General features: G+C 37.1%; 1 protein-coding gene across 1 annotated transcript in view; it reads left to right on the top strand.

Annotated features, from left to right (window-relative positions):
- Window positions 1-7,201: 7,201 nt before the first annotated feature.
- The window catches only part of LOC145243757 (DNA/RNA-binding protein KIN17-like), a 58,473-nt gene continuing 41,526 nt past the window's right edge, over window positions 7,202-24,148 (top strand). The window contains exon 1 of the mRNA XM_080106800.1: window positions 7,202-7,268. Within this exon, the coding sequence (XP_079962926.1) occupies window positions 7,202-7,268 (67 nt within the window). The remainder of the gene's footprint in view (window positions 7,269-24,148) is intronic.

The raw sequence follows: 24,148 nt of genomic DNA, 5'->3' as shown, positions 1-24,148 counted from the left end.
AAAAAAAAGAAGCACACCATAAAAACAATATTACTAATAAAAATATACAAACTACTAAAGGGGCGAATCTAGGTTTGTATTAGTCTCCAGGTAGTGAGTGATGGTGGGGTTATTTGGATATATTTTCAACGAGTGATGATATCCGTAAAACTTCCTCTTCCCTCTTCCGATGAAATATTTCTATTATTTCCAAATGCAAGAACGTTTATTTTTATATGGCAATCGCTTAAGACAAGGCGTGAAACCACTTGATGCAAGGAGATAATGTTAACGAGCATCTCTCCCCCCTCTCTGGCTTTCTTACTCTTTCTATTTTCTCTCTCTGTGTCTCTATAAGAGAATAGAGAGGGAGAGAGGGAGATAGATAGAGAGAGAGAGAGAGAGAGAGAGAGGTGAGTAAACGTGGAGGTAGACACGTTTACCAGAACCAAAGGTCAGCTGACCAAATTACGTATGTGTGACGTGGTTGGCTAGATCTGTGAGATTTGATTTGAGCTTTGAAGAAGACGGACGTTCTTCCATGGTCTCCCCCTGGGGAGGGGGGAGACGAACGCTGACGTGTGTGAAGAAGTGCCCACACAAGAGATTTCACTTTACACCTGCTGCAGGACCTCTGGGGAAAGTGAAATAAAATCTATAAAACCATTTCATCGTCTTGGAGTGATAAATCTTCGTCAAACAGGTATCAAGTCTCCCTCCAGGATGAGAAATTCCCAGATGATCCAACAGCGAGAAGAAACAGAGGTAGGTTCAGAAATTACATGTCACATACACGATTCCCTTTATGATAATCAAACACACAACCATTTATATTAGAGACAATCATACGCACACGGAATCGTTCTTATGTTATATAGAAAACGTAAAATGTGCCCCTAAATGAAGAACTCTATATAACATATTCAAATGTAACGAAAGCTCAATTTGGTACCCCTCAAGGATAACCTCGATGATTGAATATATAACAATAACAAGGATGGAAAATGATTTTCACAAAGACAAGAGATACCTATTGGGCAATATCAAAGTTATAGGCAGGAGGAAAACAGGCAGCAGGAAAAGAGTACCACAAGCCTGAAGCTCCCTTCGGCCCCCTTCGGCCCCCTTCGGCTCCCTCCAATAATCAGGTATGCAAGTTTATTTTTATGATCGAAGAAGAAGAGGCTTAATCTCAATAATAACTGATGATAATAAAACGGAAAGGAAAAAATATTCCATTTTAATATAGACACAGAAATATTCCCTTATTAAAACAGAACGGAGAGAAATAGAGAAATTATATATATATATATATATATATATATATATATATATATATATATAAAGACAGAAGAGGAAAGAGATAAAGCGGAAGAGTGTTATATATACAAAGAGAGAGAGAGAGAGAGAGAGAGAGAGAGAGAGAGAGAAAGTGAAAGAGAGAGAAACAAAAAATAGAGAAATAGAGAGATAAATATTAGGTTTAGAAGAAAGTTCTTGCGGAATTTTAAATTTTGATTTCAAATGATGAATTTTCAAATAAGTTTTCGTTATAATACCTTTACTTTATATATTATTTTAAAGAGCGGGTTTCGCTCTATTTAATCGTTTGAATTACAATCGTTTTAAAACAATAATGTTTGCTTTTCAGAACGTTGAATCCAAGAGGGGTAAAAGGCAAATTCGCACAATTTTCTTATTTCAATTTAAGCTGAAACAGCTCGCGATATCAATGAAGCGTTTGGTCCAGGAATCACTACTGAATGCATAGCACAATGATGGTTTAAGAAATTTCGTGACGGCGACGAAAGTTTTGAAGACGATGAGCGTAATGGTCGGCCATCGGATGTTGACAACGATCAATTAAGAGCCTTAGTCGACTTAGTCGAAATAGATTTACGTACAACTGCTCGAGAAGTTGCTTCTGAATTAGACGTAATGTATACGACAATTTCCAACAACTTGAGAGAGATTGAAAAGACAAAAAACAAAAAAGAAAAACTTGATAAATGGGTGCATCAGAAATTGAACGGTAACCAAAAGAAATGCTGTTATGAAGTGTAATTTTTCCTTCTTTTACGCAACAAGAATGAATCGTTTCTCGACCGGGTTGTAACTTGTGGTGAAAAGTAGGTTCTTTACGACAACCGACGATGCTCAGCTCAGTGGTTAGACACTGACAAAGCTCTACAACACTTCCCAAAGCCAGAGTTGCACCAAAAGAAGGTCATGTTGACCGTTTGGTGGTCTGAAACCGGTCTCGTCTATTACAGTTTTTGGAATGCAGGCGAAACCATTATGACGGGAAAGTATTGTCTTCAGGTATGCTGAAAAAGAATATCGCTAGGAAAATTAGCAGAGAAAAATAGTTTTGGAGTTAGTTTTATTAATGCGTGTATTGTGAAATGTAAATCACTGGCGACCATGTTTGAACAGGCGGCATATGAAAGGGGCAAAACCTCAGTTTGTTCAGGTATGCTGAAAACGAATATCGCAAGGAAAAGTAGCACAGACAGATAAATAGTTTTCGAGATATTAATGCGTGTATTTTGAAATGTAAATCACTGACGACCATGTTTGCACAGGCAGACTATGAAATGGGCCAACCCCCAGTTTGTTCAGGTATGCTGAAAACGTATATCGCAAGGAAAATAAGCAGAGAAGAATAGTTTTGGAGCTAGTTTTATTAATGCGTGTATTTTGAAATGTAAATAACTGGCGACCATGTTTGAATAGGCGGTATACGAAAGGGGTCAACCCTCAGTTTGTTCAGGTATGCTGAAAACGAATACCGCAAGGAAAATTAGCACAGACAGACGAATAGTTTTCGAGATAGTAATGCGTGTATTTTGAAATGTATACCACTGGCGACCATGTTTGAACAGGCGGCATATGAGAGGGGCCAACCCTCAGTTTGTTCAGGTATGTTGAAAACGAATATCGCAAGGAAAATTAGCAGTGACAAATAGTGTTGGAGCTAGTTTTATTAACGCGTGTATTTTGAAATGTAAATAACTGGCGACCATGTTTGAACAGGCGACATATGAACGGGGGTAACCATCAGTTTGTTCAGGTATGCTGAAAACGAATATCGCAAGGAAAATTAGCAGAGACAGACAGACTACTAGTTTTGGAGCTAGTTTTATTACTGCGTGTATTTTGAAATGTAAATCACTGGCGACCATGTTTGAACAGGCGGCATATGAAAGGGGCCAATCCTCAGTTTGTTCAGGTATGTTGAAAACGAATATCGCAAGGAAAATTAGCAGAGACAGACAGACTTCTAGTTTTGGAGCTAGTTTTATTAATGCGTGTATTGTGAAATGTAAATCACTGGCGACCATGTTTGAACAGTTTGACCAGGCGGCGTATGAAAGGGGCCAACTCTAAGTTTGTTCAGGTATGCTGAAAACGAATATCGCATGGAAAATTAGCAGAGACAAATAGTTTTGGAGCTAGTTTTATTAATGCGTGTATTTTGAAATGTAAATCACTGGCGACCATGTTTGAACAAGGGGCATATGAAAGGGGCCAACCCTCAGTTTGTTCAGCTATGCTGAAAACGAATATCGCAAGGACAATTACCAAAGACAGACGAATAGTTTACGAGATAGTAATGCGTGTATTTTGAAATGTAAATCACTGGCGACCATGTTTGAACAGGCGGCATATGAGAGGGCAAACCCTCAGTTGGTTCAGGTATGCTGAAAACGAATATCGCAAGGAAAATTAGCAGAGACAAATAGTTTTGGAGCTAGTTTTATTAATGCGTGTATTTTGAAATGTAAATCACTGGCGACCATGTTTGAACAGTCGACATATGAACGGGGGCAACCATCAGTTTGTGCAGGTATGCTGAAAACGAATATCGCAAGGAAAATTAGCACAGACAATTAGTTTTGGAGCTAGTTTTATTACTGCGTGTATTTTGAAATGTGAATCACTGGCGACCATGTTTGAACAGTTTTAACAGGCGGCGTATGAAAGGGGCCAACCCTCAGTTTGTTCAGGTATGCGTAAAACGAATATCGCAAGGAAAATTAGCAGAGACAGACAGACTACTAGTTTTGGAGCTAGTTTTATTAATGCGTGTATTTTGAAATGTAAATCACTGGCGACCATGTTTGAACAGGCGGCATATGAAAGGGGCAAACCCTCAGTTTGTTCAGGTATGCTGAAAACGAATATCGCAATGGAAAATTAACATAGTCTGACTATAGATTCACCATCAAAGTATTGAAATGTTTTTATTTTATTTTACAAAGGAATCACTGCCTATCAAGCCCCAGAGACCACTCGAGGGGTTAAAGAGTGTACAGTAGTCGATGGGACAATATCATAGTAATCGTTAGAAGTGTAAATTTGGTAAATCAGATTACTTAAGATGAACGGCTTATCAAGAACTTGTTTACATTCGACTTGAAGAGGACGAATAAAAACTATACAGCTGAAAGAACTCGCGAAAACTATCATTTTAACGATGCCTTTCAAATCGTAAACTGCTTGTTTACATTTGTGATCAGTTTTCGAAGATAATAAAAAGTGTAAAAAAAAAGCAAACCTTTAGAATCCTAAAAAGATCTCCCGGAAGCATTTTTGCAACATAAAAAACATACAAACCAAAATAAAGAGAGGAGGCACCCTACTCCAAAATATGGTTTATTACATCGCTTAAAAAAGAAGAATCTTAATTTAGACGCTCCAATAATACGATAATTGGGTGGGGGAAGCAAATGGTTTTCTTTTTTCTAACTTGGTTTTAAAAAGTTTTTATTGCTAACATTTATTTTCATGAACTCTAACCACACCTCACAACCCTAATCCGGCCGGTCGGTAAAAAAGTTTTTATTTTTTTAAATTTTGTTGAAACCGACAACACACATACGCACGCACGTGTACACACACACACACACACACACACACACACACACGCACGCACGCACGCACACATAAGAATCGCTTCTTGTCACCAAGCTGAAGAAGAGAGAAAGTGGGGGAAGGAGAGAAAGGGTCGTGTTTTCTGCACTGCACGTGCCGGGGTCAAACAGAAGTTAAATGAAATCGATTATAAATGCCTCGACAAAGTTGTGTCTGAACTTTTTATTCTATGAAACTTAAGATTAATAAAACGAAATAATCGTGACCCGTGGAAATTCCACGGCGAATATTTCGCATTCAATAAGAACAAAACGAAAAAGTAGTTAACAAATAAATATATAAGAAAATGAATGTTACCAAAGGCAAGATAAGTTACTTTTCTACCTACCTAGATCACATTTTTGTTGTTTTAACTCATTTTAAAACGTTTATTTAACACAAACAAAAGTAGCGCACAGTGTTAAGTTAGAATAATAAAGAAGTGTCTGACATTTTACAGACATCTTGTGAGACTCGATAATCGCTCCAAACTCGAAAATTAAGCAAAATACTGGTAGCAACACATCCAATAAATGTCAGCAAACGTTCGAACATGTTTTCTTTTTCACATTAGCGAAACTCTTATCAGAGCAAAAGCGAAAATGAGAAGCAAACACAAATGAAGAAGTCGGTTTTTATCGTTGAGCACAAAAACAAAAACAAAAAGAGTATCTAATCTATAGGTCAATCTCCAAAGTCTGTCCCATCGCCTCAGTGTTGCATCCCTGTTTACAAGTACTTTAATGGGATGTGCTCTGATGAACCAATAGCACTTATACCAGTGGTCGGAAAACATGTACCGGGAAAACTCGTCTCTGGAAAAACCGTACCCGGAAAACTTGTACCGTTCAGTTTGTCCAGGCATGCTGAAAACGAATATCGCAAGGAAAATTAGCACAGACAAATAGTTTTGGAGCTAGTTTTATTAATGCGTGTATTTTGAAATGTAAATCACTGGCGACCATGTTTGAACGGGGGGCAAATGAAAGGGGGCAACCCTCAGTTTGTTCAGGTATGCTGAAAACGAATATCACAAGGAAAATTAGCACAGACAGACGAATAGTTTTCGAGATAGTAATGCTTGTATTTTGAAATGTAAATCACTGGCGACCATGTTTGAACAGGCGGCATATGAAAGGGGCCAACCCTAAGTTTGTTCAGGTATGCTTAAAACGAATATTGCAAGGAAAATTAGCAGAGACAGACAGACTACTAGTTTTGGAGCTAGTTTTATTAATGCGTGTATTTTGAAATGTACATTAGTTGTTACCATGTTTGAACAGGCGGCATATGAAAGGGGCCAATCCTCAGTTTGTTCAGGTACGCTGAAAACGAATATCGCAAGGAAAATTAGCACAGACAGACTACTAGTTTTGGAGCTAGTTTTATTAATGCGTGTATTTTGAAATGTAAATCACTGGCGACCATGTTTGAACAGGCGGCATATGAAAGGGGCAAAACCTCAGTTTCTTCAGGTATGCTGGAAACGAATATCGCAAGGAAAATTAGCAGTGAAGGACAGACTACTAGTTTTGGAGCTAGTTTTATTAATGCGTGTATTTTGAAATGTACATCAGTGGTTACTGGTTACCATGTTTGAACAGGCGGCATATGAAAGGGGCCAATCCTCAGTTTGTTCAGGTATGCTGGAAACGAATATCGCAAGGAAAATTAGCACAGACAGACAGACAAATCGTTTTCGAGATATTAATGCGTGTATTTTGAAATGTAAAGTAAAATAGATGGCCCATCAAGCCAGAAATAAATTAATGACAGTTTAAAGGCTTCAAAATCGCTTTCGAATTGTCTATGACATAATCGTGATTTTCTCATAAAATTCAACATCAACTGTCGATTTATTCGTCGCATTAACTCGCATCCTAGACTTGATTTAACCCGTAAGTGTCGACTCATAAATCAATCGAAATATATACATAAAAAAAAAAATTATTAGGATTATTTTTTATTAATAGTAAATTACTGTTTCTTAAATTTCAAATCTATATAAAAACACGAACTTAATTTTCCGTTTCAGCGTATATTTTGTAAATTTAAATCCAGCCGAGAATGGTTTATGTAAGATTACTTGCATGGGGTAAATGTGGTATTTTGGTGATTGTTGGCTAAAGGTGGCGGGCAAACTCCGAAAGTACTTGGACGAATTGGTATGCAGGTGTCCAGTTATGAGATGGATCGTTAGAAGATCTTTCTCCCTCCTCCGGGGTCCCGCAGCGTAAGGAAAGGTGACTGTAGCTGAGGGTACACATCTAATTATATATCGCTTAAAATATATTGACAACTAAACATGGGAAAAGCAGTGTTGAGTCTTAAGTTAGAACAAGACAAAATGGCTGACATTAGACGGTCATATGGTGAGACTCGATACTTGCCCAAAACTCGAAAATCAAGCAAAATACGGTAACTCACCCGATAAATTTTACGATAAAATATTTATTGGCTGGGTTTCTAACAGTATTTTGTTTTATTGCCTATTTTGCAGCTATTATCAAGACTTCAAAGATGTAAGAGTCGCATTTAATGAGATAATCCCCCTCATTTTCGATGCAAGGAACCATTTCATCGAACCAAAGCGAAATTAGGGGAAAACGTTCGGATTTTGTCGAAATTGTTAAACAAGTTAAGAAACAAGGGAAGTTTCTGCAGTTTACGGACCGTGCTGAAATAATAACGTTATTATTTAGAAAGGCATTCTTGACACAGCCGCCTTTTCCATCTTCTCATCACCTATTTTGTACTTTCACCTAACAATTTAATAAGAAAAAGGGTACTTTTCCAGTTTACGGTCCATGTTGAATCAGTAACTTTGTATTTAAGAAAGCCATTCTTAATATAGGGAGGGACATGTTAACTATTCTGTACCTTCATCCAATAATTTAATAAGCAAAAGACATAGTAAAAATTGAATTTAACTTGAAAATTGTATCCAAAAATACCGCAGAAGTTTTCTTTGATATCTTTTTTTACAAGCTGCCCCAGGGCCCAGCGTAGTATTAACACTTCCAATCTTTCCATGATAAGAACGGCTTTCTGAAAAAAAACAACAACAAAAAACAAAAAAAAAAAAACAACCTTGAAAGCCGTTCTTAACATGGAGAGATTTGTAGGGGGTATTCAGAAAGTCGTTCTTAAAATGGGGAGGTTTGGGTGTTTATACTACGCTGGAGTATGTCGTAAAATAACCTTTCTTTTTTTACTGTTCCGTACTTTCACCTAACAATTTAATAAATAAATAAACTTGGGAAATTGAAACACTCGCTGAAAGTTATATTACTGAAGAAGTTTGATATCAGGAATAGAATCTGACCAAACACCGTTTGCTGCTGAACCTCCCTCCCCCCTCTCTCTCTTTAGCTTCTTTAGTATGTGTATATATATATATATATATATATATATATATATATATATATATATATATATATATATATATATATATAGAGAGAGAGAGAGAGAGAGAGAGAGAATATGTGCTTCCACATCAAAGAGGGGCAGGAGCATAAACAGAGACAGAAGCACACACTCTAACACACTCGCATAAAAACACACATACAGAAAACACACACATACATACGCACTTTGATAAACACACACACACACTCGCATAAACACACACATACACGAACACACACGTACACACAAATACTCAAACACACCAACGCAAATCAACTTTCCGTTAAAAGCTGTCATGAGGTGGCAGGGGTGAGTGTCATAAGTGTCAATCGAATTTGAAAGTTTGTTAACGAAATGGATTTATTTCAACTTCGTTTGACACGTGCCAATTCTCCTGCCCTTCACCCCCCCTACCTGCCTCTCTCTTTACTAAGACTTTTCGGTTGGGGTGTTTATGCTACGCTGGGGTAGGTCGTAAAAATAAACTTTTTTTTCGTTATTAAATTGTAATTTTTTAAGAAATCATTACTTTAAAAGTTAAGAAAGCCATTCTTAATGTAGAGAGGGGCATGTTAACTATTCTGTACTTTCATCCAATAATTTAATAAGCAAAAGATAGGATAAAATTGAATTTAACTTGAAAATTTTACCCAAAAATATCGAAGAAGTTTTCTTTGATATTTTTTATTTTACAAGCTGCCCCAGCGTAGTATTATCTCCAATCTCTCCATGATAAAAACGGCTTTCTGGAAAAAAAAACCACTCCCAAGAAAGCCGGAAAATTAGCAGAGACAGACAGACTACTAGTTTTGGAGCTAGTTTTATTAATGCGTGTATTTGGAAATGTAAATCACTGGCGACCATGTTTGAACAAGCGGCATATGAAAGGGGCCAATCCTCAGTTTGTTCAGGTATGCTGAAAACGAATATCGCGAGGAAAATTAGCAGAGACAGACAGACTACTAGTTTTGGAGCTAGTTTTATTAATGCGTGTATTTTGAAATGTAAATCACTGGCGACCATGTTTGAACAGGCGGCATATGAAAGGGGCCAAACCTAAGTTTGTTCAGGTATGCTTAAAACGAATATTGCAAGGAAAATTAGCAGAGACAGACAGACTACTAGTTTTGGAGCTAGTTTTATTAATGCGTGTATTTTGAAATGTAAATCACTGGCGACCATGTTTGAACAGGCGGCATATGAAAGGGGCCAACCCTAAGTTTGTTCAGGTATGCTTAAAACGAATATTGCAAGGAAAATTAGCAGAGACAGACAGACTACTAGTTTTGGAGCTAGTTTTATTAATGCGTGTATTTTGAAATGTAAATCACTGGCGACCATGTTTGAACAGGCGGCATATGAAAGGGGCCAATCCTCAGTTTGTTCAGGTATGCTTAAAACGAATATTGCAAGGAAAATTAGCAAAGACAGACAGACTACTAGTTTTGGAGCTAGTTTTATTAATGCGTGTATTTGGAAATGTAAATCACTGGCGACCATGTTTGAACAGGCGGCATATGAAAGGGGCCAACCCTAAGTTTGTTCAGGTATGCTTAAAACGAGTATTGCAAGGAAAATTAGCAGAGACAGACAGACTACTAGTTTTGGAGCTAGTTTTATTAATGCGTGTATTTTGAAATGTAAATCACTGGCGACCATGTTTGAACAGGCGGCATATGAAAGGGGCCAACCCTAAGTTTGTTCAGGTATGCTTAAAACGAATATTGCAAGGAAAATTAGCAGAGACAGACAGACTACTAGTTTTGGAGCTAGTTTTATTAATGCGTGTATTTTGAAATGTAAATCACTGGCGACCATGTTTGAACAGGCGGCATATGAAAGGGGCCAACCCTAAGTTGTTTCAGGTATGCTTAAAACGAATATTGCAAGGAAAATTAGCAGAGACAGACAGACTACTAGTTTTTTTTTTTTTTTTTTTTTTTTTTACAAAGGCATCACCACATTATCAAGGCCCAGAGGCCACTCAAGGATAAGGGTTAAAGAGTGTACAGTAGAAATTGGTCAATATAGTAATCATTAGTAATGAAAATTTGGTAAATTTAATAACTTATATGGAACGGCTCATCAAGAACTTATTTACTTTAGACTTGAACACAACCATATTGTAGTCAGCCGGAAAGCAGGAAAACGGAAGACAATTCCACAGGCGTGCAGTTCTAAGAAAGAAGCTTTGTTCATGGAATCTACGTTTAGGTTTAGGCACAGATAAAGAGTGGGGGAAATTATTGATAGTGTTTACAGCTAGACGAGTGTTTCTTGTGAAAGTTTGGCGAGGGGGGACCAAAGATTGAAGCTCAGTTGAACACTTTCCATGAAAATAACGATACATCAGAGACAAACTCGCAACATCTCTTCTGTGAGATAGAGGTTGCAAGGAGGAGAAAAGGACATCTCCTACGAGGCTACGAAGTCTATTTTGAACTCTATCAAGGCAGGACAAGTCCTTTCTAGCAGCTCCTGCCCAGATGTGGCAACAGTATTCCATCCTTGGACGTACCTGGCTCTTATATAGGTAGAGAATAGCATCAGCAGTGAGATATCTACTGGATCGATAGAAAGATCCCACCATTTTTTCCAGTGGCCTTGGCAACAGATTTGATATACGTGTTCCATTTAAGATCAGGAGTAATGGTCAAGCCCAGAAGCTTGTCAAAACTTGAGGCCTCCTGAAGACGAGAGCCATTCATTTCAATTGATGACAAATGTGGATTAGAATGTTGATGATGTAAAGAGAGAAGCTTGGTTTTAGATGCATTAAAAGTAACCAGCCACTCCTTTCCCCATTGTACTACGTGCTCAAGATCAGAGGAGAGAGAATTGGAGAGAACTTGGTCGTTTACTGTCTTAGATGTGGTACCATAAATGGTAGTGTCGTCAGCATAAATGTCTACAAATGATGTAAGGATATGATTTGGAAGATCATTAATGTAGATCAGGAAAAGAGTTGGGCCCAGGATGGATCCCTGAGGGACACCGGCATTAATACTGTGAGCTTCTGATTTTTGCCCCTCAACTACTACTCTTATGAACCTATCAGAAAGAAATGATTTAATAATTGAGAAGACTTTTCCAGCTATACCATAGCTAGCGATCTTATGAAGTAAACCTTTATGCCATACCCTATCAAAGGCTTTAGATATGTCAAGAGCAATTGCTCTAGAAAGATTGCCACCGTCGAGAGATTTGCTAATCCTATGCGATATAACTGTAAGGACATCTGCTGTAGATCTAGCAGAACGGAAACCATATTGAGTGTCACTAAGAAGGTTATTTTTGTTGAGATGTTTGATTACTTCTGTATTTAACACAGATTCTAGCAACTTACTCATGACGCACAGGAGACTTATTGGCCTGTACTGAGAGGAGGATGAGCGATCACCTGAATTCTTAAATACAGGGCATACTGATGAGATTTTCCAGGGAGATGGGAAACTATTCTCCTTAAGACAACGTTTAAACAGTTTTGTAAGTATGGGCGCTAATTCAGGTTGAAGTTTTTTGAGTACTAAAATTGGAATACCATCAGGGCCAGTTGCTTTACTCGAATCAAGGTTTTTGATTAGCTTCGCAACATCACGTACAGATATACGTATATCACATAGCGTGTTTTCTGATACAGGAGGAAATATTGGGGGTTGGCGGTCTTGGTCGCAAAGGGTAGAATTTGCTGCAAAGTTCTTGACAAAGAGTTTGGCTTTGTCTGATGCTGACGAGATTACCTCAGGTCCATTGATAATAGTTGGGATGGAGCACACGCTTCTGTTCAGGATTCTGTTTGCTATTTGCCAAAACTGGTGGGAACCAAGCCGCTGCTCAGCTACTTTGGACTTAACAGATTGAGCATACAACACTCTTGCGTTCCTTATTACTTTCTTACAGTGGTTGCTGGCAGTCCTAAAAACGGCTTTAGTTTCCATACATCTATTACGTTTGAAGCAGTGGAAAAAGTGATTCTGTGCGCAATGGCAGCAGCACATTCTGGAGAGAACCATGGCTGGCTGTTAGGTTTTTTCTGAAACTTTTTAGAGGGTATGAAATGGTCAATACCTACAATTAACCATTCAGTTAGGTCTAATACTATAGAGGACACATCCTTTTTAAACATGGAATGCAGAGGTATATCAGATATAAATGTACGGAAGCTATCCCAGTCAGCCTTAGTGTATCGATATACTGTACGATGAAGAGGTACGTCTGGGGACTTATTACATTTCATTTTTATCTTAATTGATACAACAGAGTGGTCGGAAGATCCAAGAGGCGACAGAACAGAAACTGAACATAGTTCAGGGCAAGTTGTGAGAAAAAGGTCTAGTAGGCTCGCATACTGGCCGTCATTATCGGGCACACGGGTAGGTTCCTGAACAATCTGAGTGAGGTCATAGGCAATGGAGAAATCATGACAGAACCTCCCCTCATCATCGGTCTTGTTTGAGTGGGTCAACCATTCGACGTTGTGAACATTGAAGTCTCCACATACGTGAATGTTAGCTGAAGGATAAGTAGAAAGGACTTGGTCAATTTTCTCAGATATGCTTTGAAAGATAGTAACTCCACTGTTGTGGGGGCGATAGAGAGTAAATATAAATGCAGTAGTGTGAGCTAAAGCAACCCGGAAGCGCATATAGGGTAAGTTAGGATCTTCCCTGGAGATGTCCCTCCCACATGGAAAGCTATCTTTAATATAGGCACATATTCCATGCCCATGACGATCTTGGGGGTCAGATTTAGAAGTTAAGTTAGAGTATCCTGAAATTGCAAACTCATCTAGGGAAATAGCCTGTCCAATGCCAGTTTCACTTAAAAATAAAAGGTCTGGTTTAGTCTCCTGTAATTGGGTTTCAACCTCTGGAAGGTTAGAACGAAGACCCCTGATGTTGGAGAAGGAGACATGGTAGTAGGGGTCTACGTTGGAAGTTGGAGAACCGGGTTTAATCGTGTATTTTTTCTTGAAACTTGTCATGATGAAATTTTGGAATTTGTGGACTAGGTCGACAGATTTACTTAGAGCAGGACAGAGAGGGGAAATTAAGAGAGAAAAAGAAACGAAGAATTTTTTTTTTTTATTTGTAGTTAATGATAAGGTAAAGCCGTAACAATTACCCACTAGTATGGCATCGAGAGGCCCCACCAGAAGCTACTGCATGGTCCAGAATCCATTCACCAAATGGCAATGCAGCAGCCCCAGTACTTTGCACCTGCTGATAGGACAGCCCCCTTAGTGGTTAATCCAAGGTTCGGGTCCCTGACTATCAGGCGGATAACGTCAGCCCAGACAAAACGTTTACCTCCAGCACCCTTACTAGTGACATGGCTACAAGGATAGACATAGAAACAGAAAATTTCTGCCATCTCAGCCAACTGTTCGCAAAAATACTGCCAACCTAGAAAACAGCTTTTTCTTCTCCCTTTGTCCGAAAAATCACTCATTTAAAAAAATGAGGACTGAGGGACAAATAAGAAGAAGCGAGAGTAACAGGAGCTGCCGATAACGCATCCACAATGCGTTTTCTACTCTCCATTAAAAAAAAAAAAAAAAAAAAAAAAAAAATATTAAGTATTGTACTTATAAAAGTCCAACAGACGTGTTTAAGGGAAAGTATGGTGATAGATTCCCCTCACACGAACTAAAAATGAGTATAATTCGTAATTTTTGCTATCAACTCGGCAGATAAATAAACATATGTACGAGGAAAAAAAAAGCTAGCATTTAATAAAACAGAAATACACAAATTAAATACTGAAATAAAATGGAGTTGTTAATATTTTAAATCTAAAATAAAAAGCATGATTGAAATCACTTATCTCAACAAAAACAATTCCGTCTCCAAATTGCAAACTGTGTTGAAAGAAATTCAGTTAGTAGCGTTCAAAACATTTTTTTTTCTAAATTAGCCGTTAATAGAAAATCGTGATTTTATTCTGAACTTAAGCTAGTAACGTTTTAAGAAGCTTACGATATAAAAGAAAAGGCTGATGGGGGGGGGGGTCTTCCGAAAGTAAGTTGGTGCCGTTATAAGTAATTTCGAGATAAGATGGAAGCCGGTATTGGACTAGAAAAAAGCTAGCATTTAATAAAACAGAAATACACAAATTAAATACTGAAATAAAATGGAGTTGTTAATATTTTAAATCTAAAATAAAAAGCATGATTGAAATCACTTATCTCAACAAAAACAATTCCGTCTCCAAATTGCAAACTGTGTTGAAAGAAATTCAGTTAGTAGCGTTCAAAACATTTTTTTTTTAAAATTAGCCGTTAATAGAAAATCGTGATTTTATTCTGAACTTAAGCTAGTAACGTTTTAAGAAGCTTACGATATAAAAGAAAAGGCTGATGGGGGGGGGGTTCTTCCGAAAGTAAGTTGGTGCCGTTATAAGTAATTTCGAGATAAGATGGAAGCCGGTATTGGACTAGGAGCTAGTTTTATTAATGCGTGTATTTTGAAATGTAAATCACTGGCGACCATGTTTGAACAGGCGGCATATGAAAGGGGCCAACCCTCAGTTTGATCAGGTATGTTGAAAACGAATATCGAAAGGAAAAATAGCAGTGACAGACAGACTACTAGTTTTGGAGCTAGTTTTATTAATGCGTGTATTTGGAAATGTAAATCACTGGCGACCATGTTTGAACAGTTTGAACAGGCGGCGTATGAAAGGGGCCAACCCTCAGTTTGGCTCAGGTATGCTGAAAACGAATATCGCAGCAGAACTTAAAACACTTGTTCAGGTAGGTAGAAGAGTAACTTATCTTGCCTTTGGTAACATTTACATATACATTTGATTTGTATTTTGTTTTTTTCAACTTTTACGCTTTGTTGTCTTAACTCCGAAGGATTAACCTTAGAATTTCCACAGGTCTTCATTAGTTAAAACGAATTATTTTGCAGTTCAAATTGGCGTGAAATAAACAAATCTGACTGACACAGGGTTTGCCATTTCCGGTTGTCGCCGCCGACAACGCTCTTATATTTACAATCGAAAGCGTCGCCAAGATCGTTCGTCGCTGTGTCTGTGTGTGTGAGTGGGGGCAAAGTTGTAACATTCAATAAAATCAACAGCTTTAATTTCTATGAATCGTCATTCGCGTATCGGTGCGAAGTCGAGTGTCGGCGTTCTTGTCTCGTTGAAGAAGTAAGTTTTTTTAACACAGTTGAGTTGGAAATGGATTTCTGCACGTGCATGGCTTGACGATAAGAATAACAATACAAATAACAACAATAATTATTATCTTCAAGTCTCTTCTTAAAGGGACTTTTCGGCTGGCTACGAAGTTACAACTAGCTAATGGACACTCGACACTGTCAATGAGTTATGCGAAACAGACGGACTGTTCCGCTGTATCAAAGTTATTAAGTGTGGTTAGACTGAAACTCATCAAAGCGAGTAATCTAAGTTTCAACTAGCTAATAGACATTCGGCACTTTCAATGAGTTATGCGATCATCGCTACTTGTCCAAAAACGGACTGTTCCGCTGTATCACAGTTATTAAGGGTGGTTAGAGTGTAACTCATCAGAGCCAGTAACCTAACTTACAACTAGCTAGTCAACATTCGACACTGTCATTGAGTTATGCGATACACTGCTAATTGTCCAGAGACGGACTGTTCTACTGTATCACAGTTGTAAAGGGTGGGTAGACTAAAACTCATAAGAGTCAGTAATCTAATTTACAACTAGCTTATCGACAGTAGACACTTTCACTGAGTTTACGTGTGTGTGTGTGTGTGTCTTTGTGTGTGTGTGTGTGTGTGTGTGTGTGTGTGTTTGCTTCGTTAACATTCAGACTGTCCATTTTAAAATCGTTCGGGTATGCTGAAAACGAATATCGCAAGGAAAATTAGCACAGACAAATAGTTTTCGAGATACTAATGCGTGTATTTTGAAATGTAAATCACTGGCGACCATGTTTGAACAGGCAGCATATGAAAGGGGCCAACCCTCAGTTTATTCAGGTATGCGCTGAAAACGAATATCGCAAGGAAAATTAGCAGAGACAAATAGTTTTGGAGCTAGTTTTATTAATGCGTGTATTTTGAAATGTAAATCACTGGCGACCATGTTTGAACAGTTTGAACAGGCGGCATATGAAAGTGGCCAACCCTCAGTTTGTTCAGGTATGCTGAAAACGAATATCGCAAGGAAAATTAGCAGAGACAAATAGTTTTGGAGATAGTTTTATTAATGCGTGTATTTTGAAATGCAAATCACTGGCGACCATGTTTGAACATGCGGCATATGAACGGGGCCAACCCTCAGTTTGTTCAGGTATGCTGAAAACGAATATAGCAAGGAAGATTAGCAGAGACAGACAGACAAACTACTAGTTTTGGAGCTAGTTTTATTAATGCGTGTATTGTGAAATGTAAATCCCTGGCGACCATGTTTGAATAGGGGGCATATGAAAGGGGCCAACCCTCAGTTTGTTCAGGTATGCTGAAAACGAATATCGCAAGGAAAATTAGCACAGACAGACGAATAGTTTTCGAGATAGTAATGCGTGTATTTTGAAATGTAAATCACTGGCGACCATGTTTGAACAGGCGGCATATGAAAGTGGCCAACCCTCAGTTTGTTCAGGTATGCTGAAAACGAATATCGCAAGGAAAATCAGCACAGACTGACTATAGATTCACCATCATAGTATTGAAATATTTTTTATTTTATAAAGGAATCACTACTTATCAAGCCCCAGAGGCCACTCGAGGATAAGGGTTAAAGTGTGTACAGTTGTCAATTGGACAATATCATAGTAATCATTAGAAGTGTAAATTTGGTAAATTGGATTACTTAAGAGGAACGGCTCATCAGGAACTTATGTACATTGGACTTGAAGACGACGAAATAAAAATATAAAGTTGAAAGAACTAGCGAAAAATACCATTTTAACGATGCCTTTCAAATCGTAAACTGCCTGTTTACAGTTTTTTACATTTAAAAAGTGTAAAAAAAAAGCAAACCTTTAGAATCCTAAAAAGATCTCCCGGGAGCATTTTTGCAACATGAAAAATATACAAACCAAAATAAAGAGAGGAGGCAACCCTACTCCAAAATATGGTTTATTACATCGCCTAAAAAAAAGAAGAATCGGGGGCTCCAATAATACGATAATTTGGTGGGGAAGTAAATTGTTTTCTTTTTTCTAACTTGATTGTAAAAAGTTTTTATTGCTAACATTTATTTTCATAAACTCTAACCACACCTCACAACCCTCATCCGGCCGGTCGGTAAAAAAGTTTTTATTTTTTTAAATTTTGTTGAAACCGACAACACACATACGCACGCACACACGCACACATAAGCATCGCTTCTTGTCAGCAAGCTAAAGAAGAGAGAAAGTGGGGGGAAGAAGAGAAAGGATCGTGTTCTCTGCACTGCACGTGCCGGGGTCAAACAGAAGTTAAATGAAATCGATTAAAAATGGCTCCACAAAGTTGTGTCTGAACTTTTTATTCTATGAAACTTAAGATTAATAAAACGAAATAATCGTGACCCGTGGAAATTCCACGGCGAATATTTCGCATTCAATAAGAACAAAACGAAAAAGTAGTGAACAAATAAATATATAAAAAAATGAATGTTACCAAAGGCAAGATAAGTTACCCTTCTACCTACCTAGATCACATTTTTGTTGTTTTAATTTATTTTAAAACGTTTATTTAACACAAACAAAAGTAGCGCACAGTTTTAAGTTAGAACAATAAATAAGTGTCTGACATTTTACAAACATCTTGTGAGACTCGATAATCGCTCCAAACTCGAAAATTAAGCAAAATACTGGTAGCAACACATCCAATAAATGTCAGCAAACGTTCGAACATGTTTTCTTTTCACATTAGCGAAACACTTATCAGAGAAAAAGCGAAAATGAGAAGCAAACACAAATGAAGAAGTCGGTTTTTATCGTTGAGCACAAAAACAACAACAAAAAAAGAGTATCTAATCTAATAGGCCCCGTGCTATAGGTCAATCTCCAAAGTCTGTCCCATCGCATCAGTGTTGTATCCCTGTTTACAAGTACTTTAATGGGATGTGCTCTGATGAATCTATAGCATTTATACCAGTGCCCGGAAAACTTGTCCCGGGAAAACTCGTCTCCGGAAAACTCGTACTGTTCAGTTTGTTCAGGTATGCTGAAAACGAATATCGCAAGGAAAATTAGCAGAGACAAATAGTTTTGGAGCTAGTTTTATTAATGCGTGTATTTTGAAATGTAAATCACTGGCGACCATGTTTGAACAGTTTGAACAGGCGGCATATGAAAGTGGCCAAACCTCAGTTTGTTCAGGTATGCTGAAAACGAATATCGCAAGGAAAATTAGCAGAGACAAATAGTTTTGGAGCTAGTTATATTAATGCGCGTATTTTGAAATGTAAATGCATAAACACACTCATGCACACACTTTCATAAACACACACACTCGCAAAAACACACACATATACACAAACCCACACGTAGACACAAATACACACCAACACAAATCAACTTTCCGTTAGAAGCTGTAATGGGGTGGGGACGGGTGGGTGTCATAAGTGTCAAGCGAATTTGAAAGTTTGTTAACGAAATATATATATATATATAATTATATATTATAATTATTTTTTTATTTTTTATAACTTTTCAAAGTTTCGGCTGCTAACCTCTCTCTCTCTCTGTGTCTCTTTGTCTCTCTCTCTGTGTCTCTGTCTGTCTGTCTGTTGGTCTGACTGTCTGTCTGTCTGTCTTTCTGTCTCTGTCTCTCTCTCTCTCTCTCTGGCTTCTCCGTGCCACTGCCACTAAGTTATATATATATATATATATATATATATATATATGTGTGTGTGTGTGTGTGTGTGTGTGTGTGTGTGTGTTTGTATATATATATACTTATATATATATGTTTACATATATGTGGAAGTATATATCTAGAGAGAGAGAGAGAGAGAGAGAGAATATGTGCTTCCACATCAAAGAGGGGCAGGAGCATAAGCAGAGACAGAAGCACACACTCTAACACACTCGCACAAACACACACATACAGAAAACACACACATACATACGCACTTTCATAAACGCACATACAAACACTCGCATAAACACACACATACACGAACACGCACGTACACACAAATACTCAAACACACCAACGCAAATCAACTTTCCGTTAAAAGCTGTCATGAGGTGGGAGAGGTGGGGGTCATAAGTGTAAATCGAATTTGAAAGTTTGTTAACGAAATGGATTTATTTCAACTTCGTTTGACACGTGCCAATTCTTCTGCCCCCCACCACCACCACTTGCCTCTCACTTTACTAAGACTTTTCGGGTTGGGGTGTTTATGCTTGCTACGCTGGGGTATGTCGTAAAATTAACCGGTTTTTTTTCGTTATTAAATTGTAATTTTTTAAGAAATCATTACCTTAAAAGTTAAGAAAGCCATTCTTAATGTAGAGAGGGGCATGTTAACTATTCTGGACTTTCATCCAATAATTTAATAAGCAAAAGATAGGATAAAATTGAATTTAACTTGAAAATTTTACCCAAAAATGTCGCAGAAGTTTTCTTTGATATTTCTTATTTTACAAGCTGCCCCAGCGTAGTATTAACACCTCCAATCTCTCCATGATAAGAACGGCTTTCTGAAAAAAAAAAACACCCCCAAGAAAGCCGTTCTTAACATGGAGAGATTGGAGGGGGTATTCCGGAAGTCGTTCTTAAAATGGGGAGAGGAGGGCGTTTTGTAACTATTCCGTACTTTCACCTAACAATTTAATAAAAAACATCAAATGTTAAATAAAAATAAATAAAAATAAGATAAATAAAAAATAAATAAAAATAAAAATAAAAAACATCAAATCAAATAAAAAAAAACGATCAATGTATAGTATCTGTTAACGAAAATATTTTTTTTTAATTATTAGCAAATAATTCAAAGAATAGATTTCTAAATAATACCGTTTTTATTTCGGCACGGTAGCATAACTGCATAGGATGCATATACTTTTTAACGTTTTCGTTTTTTTCCTATTATAATTATACGTATATTTCTTGTGTCTATGACGTAACTGTTCCTTACTTTGTCTGTATCAATGTTACAGCATATTCCAAATATCACATCAATCTATAGAGTGGTTTAGTTAAGTGATATTTTAAGTTTTAATTAAAGAAAAAAAAAACAGATACTACAGTTTGATTTTGTCCAAAATGTATGGATAGAAATATTTCTTTCCACGTGGCTGTAGATTCCCGCTAAATTTCGTCTTATGATAAATAAATACATGTATATATATATATATGTATATATATATATATATATATATATATATATATATATTATATATATATATATATATATATATATATATATATTATATAATTATTTTATAATTTTTTATAACATTTCAAAGTTTCGGGTGCTATCCCCCTCTCTCTCTCTCTCTCTCTCTCTATCTATCTCTCTCTCTCTCTCTCGCTCGAATGCTCGCTCTCGCGCACGCGCGCTTCTCCGTGTCCTTATATATAGACAGAGAGAGAGGGAAAAGGGGGGAGAGACCGAAAGAGACAGAGAATGTGTCTACGCTCCCCGCCACCATGCTTGCACGCCAACGACACACACACCCACATACACACACACTTGCATTAACACACACATACACAGACACACACACGTCTACATGCACTCTTCAAACTAAACAAGTTTAAATCAACCAATGAAAAGGCAGCTACGTACCACAAACTCCATAAAAGGTAAAAAGTTTGTAACGTCGACTGGGAAATGTTTGAATTTCCCCGCCGATGGTGAAATATAAAAGAGCCCCAAAACGGGCTGTAAATTCAGTTTGACCGTGGCAGCGAGAAGAGTTCGAGGAGAATAGATGACCAGCCAGAAGACCCAGCTAAGCCGCCGCCCTGCCGCTGCTTTTATTTCTGCCTACTTCTCTGATGTCAAACAAATTTAAAGGTATTTATATTTTATTATACAAAATACTGTTAGAAACCTAGCTAATCGATATTACCGTGATAATTGTGCAGTTTATAAACCGTGGTGTTCTTGGATAAAATATTTTTAATTTAAATCTAAATTAACGTCTTTTAATATAATTTGTTAGATGAAAATATATATATAATATTATTTAAGGGTGGTCGATAAACTTTAGAATTACCGTGACAATTGTGCAGTTTATACACCGTGGTGTTCTTGGATAAAATATTTTTAATTTAAATCTAAATTAACGTCTTTTAATTTAATTTGTTAGATGAAAGTATATATATAATATTATTTAAGGGCGGTCGATAAACTTTAGAATTACCGTGACAATTGTGCAGTTTATAAACCGTGGTGTTCTTGGATAAAATATTTTTAATTTAAATCTAAATTAACGTCTTTTAATTTAATTTGTTAGATGAAAGTATATATATAATATTATTTAAGGGCGGTCGATAAACTTTAGAATTACCGTGACAATTGTGCAGTTTATAAACCGTGGTGTTCTTGGATAAAATATTTTTAATTTAAATCTAAATTAACGTCTTTTAATTTAATTTGTTAGATGAAAGTATATATATAATATTATTTAAGGGCGGTCGATAAACTTTAGAATTACCGTGACAATTGTGCAGTTTATAAACCGTGGTGTTCTTGGATAAAATATTTTTAATTTAAATCTAAATTAACGTCTTTTAATTTAATTTGTTAGATGAAAGTATATATATAATATTATTTAAGGGCGGTCGATTAACTGTATAATTACCGTGACAATTGTGCAGTTTATAAACCGTGGTGTTCTTGGATAAAATATTTTTAATTTAAATCTAAATTAACGTCTTTTAATTTAATTTGTTAGATGAAAGTATATATATAATATTATTTAAGGGCGGTCGATTAACTGTATAATTACCGTGACAATTGTGCAGTTTATAAACCGTGGTGTTCTTGGATAAAATATTTTTAATTTAAATCTAAATTAACGTCTTTTAATTTAATTTGTTAGATGAAAGTATATATATAATATTATTTAAGGGCGGTCGATAAACTGTATAATTACCGTGACAATTGTGCAGTTTATAAACCGTGGTGTTCTTGGATAAAATATTTTTAATTTAAGTCTAAATAACGTCTTTTAATTTAATTTGTTAGATGAAAGTATATATATATATAATATTATTTAGGGGCGGTCGATAAACTTTAGAATTACCGTGACAATTGTGCAGTTTATAAACCGTGGTGTTCTTGGATAAAATATTTTTAATTTAAATCTAAATTAACGTCTTTTAATTTAATTTGTTAGATGAAAGTATATATATATAATATTATTTAAGGGCGGTCGATAAACTGTATAATTACCGTGACAATTGTGCAGTTTATAGACCGTGCTTTCCTTGTATAAAATTCTGGATGTGTATTTTCCCTCCTAAAGTCCAACCCTATCCTCACCGTGGTAGGGGGGTGTAACGTTGTAGTTTAACAGCTACACGGCTAAATGGGCTCTGGCAAAAAAAAAAAAAAAAAAAAATCCAGAAAATGTCGGCATGAGTTTGTTGCGTCCGTCATCTGGTCGTCTTTTTATATGCTTGCATGTGGCGAGCAAAAAGGCGTGAAGGGGGCAGGCTGAAAGGAGAACAATACCCGAAAGATGTAAACCGAACGAAAGAGAAAAATGGGCCTCCCTCCAAGGCCCTGTGTTCTCCCCAGCCTGCTCCCAGTTTCCCCGACTTTGCATGCAACTGGTTTTGAGCTTTTGGAAAGCTCTTTTCTCAGTGTCGGGGTGTTGACTCCACTTCCAAGTTAACAAATAGCTGCAAGTCTGGGTACGGTCCGATTGGTTCCGAAGCTCTTCCGCTGTGAGGTGCGCTTTCGAATCTCCCGAAGGGGGCTACCCTCTAAGCAGGCGACACGTGCTCGTGTTACTATGTAATGCATGCTTGCCTCGACTCGACTAAGGACGACTAGAGTTCGACTAGATTGTGTGCTCACAAGCCGCTTTAAGGCCGCTTTTATTATTCCTACTGTCTACGAACTCCGAAACGGTATGGTAGTGCAATTATATATGACCGTCCTCCAATACGAAATGGTAGTGCAATTATATATGACGGTCCTCCGATATGATAGTAGGAATGCCAGTTTTGTGAGCGATCATCGCCGTCTTATGAACACAAACTAGTGGTATCTTTACGAATCCTGTTGGGTAGAGAGAACACCTCTGTTTTCTGCTCCGCCTGTTATTCTGAGTAGAAACCGCTTTTTAGTAGATGTTCGCAGCAAAGCTTGTTTTTATATAGTGCCCCTCCTTTCGGGAGTTCATCACCTCGCTGCCCAGACAAGAGCTTTCCCCGGCGGAACCTGTTTTTTTTCTTTGTTTTTTTGTTTTACTTTCCAGTTTAATAGCGAACGAACAGTCACCAGCAAGTGGTCTGCACCGACAGGAAGATGAGTATAGTATCACCCTTTCTTCTTTCTATTTCGATTTCAGTCTTTGTGATTTGAAAATTTAATTTAACTGTTTCCATTGTTCCAGCTTTCACACAGCAGTAGATTATCAACACTATAAATATCATCTCTTTTTTATAGATTGGAACAAGCAATGAAACCTAGCAGCATCACCGTTCCTGTCTGCAACATGTCTTGTGCACTTTGAATCAAGTTTTTCTTTCTTTGCGTTCAAGCACATCTGGGTACAATCAAACTGTGTATGATGTATGTCTATCTGTTTCTTCCAACATTAGCATCTCGAAGTGTTGGCAGCCATCATTGTCATAGAAATAGAGTAAGTATTCTTTTTCTTTCCTTCTGTGTGTATATTTTTGTAATTTCAGGTACTCCTCTTGATCATGATGGAATTCT

The sequence above is a fragment of the Euprymna scolopes genome, chromosome 22 (assembly GCF_053919585.1).
Source record: "Euprymna scolopes isolate OS-2025 chromosome 22, ASM5391958v1, whole genome shotgun sequence".
NCBI classification, from domain to species: domain Eukaryota; kingdom Metazoa; phylum Mollusca; class Cephalopoda; order Sepiida; family Sepiolidae; genus Euprymna; species Euprymna scolopes.
The sequence above is the reverse complement of the archived record's forward strand: the minus strand, read 5'-3'. Positions and strand labels throughout refer to the sequence as shown.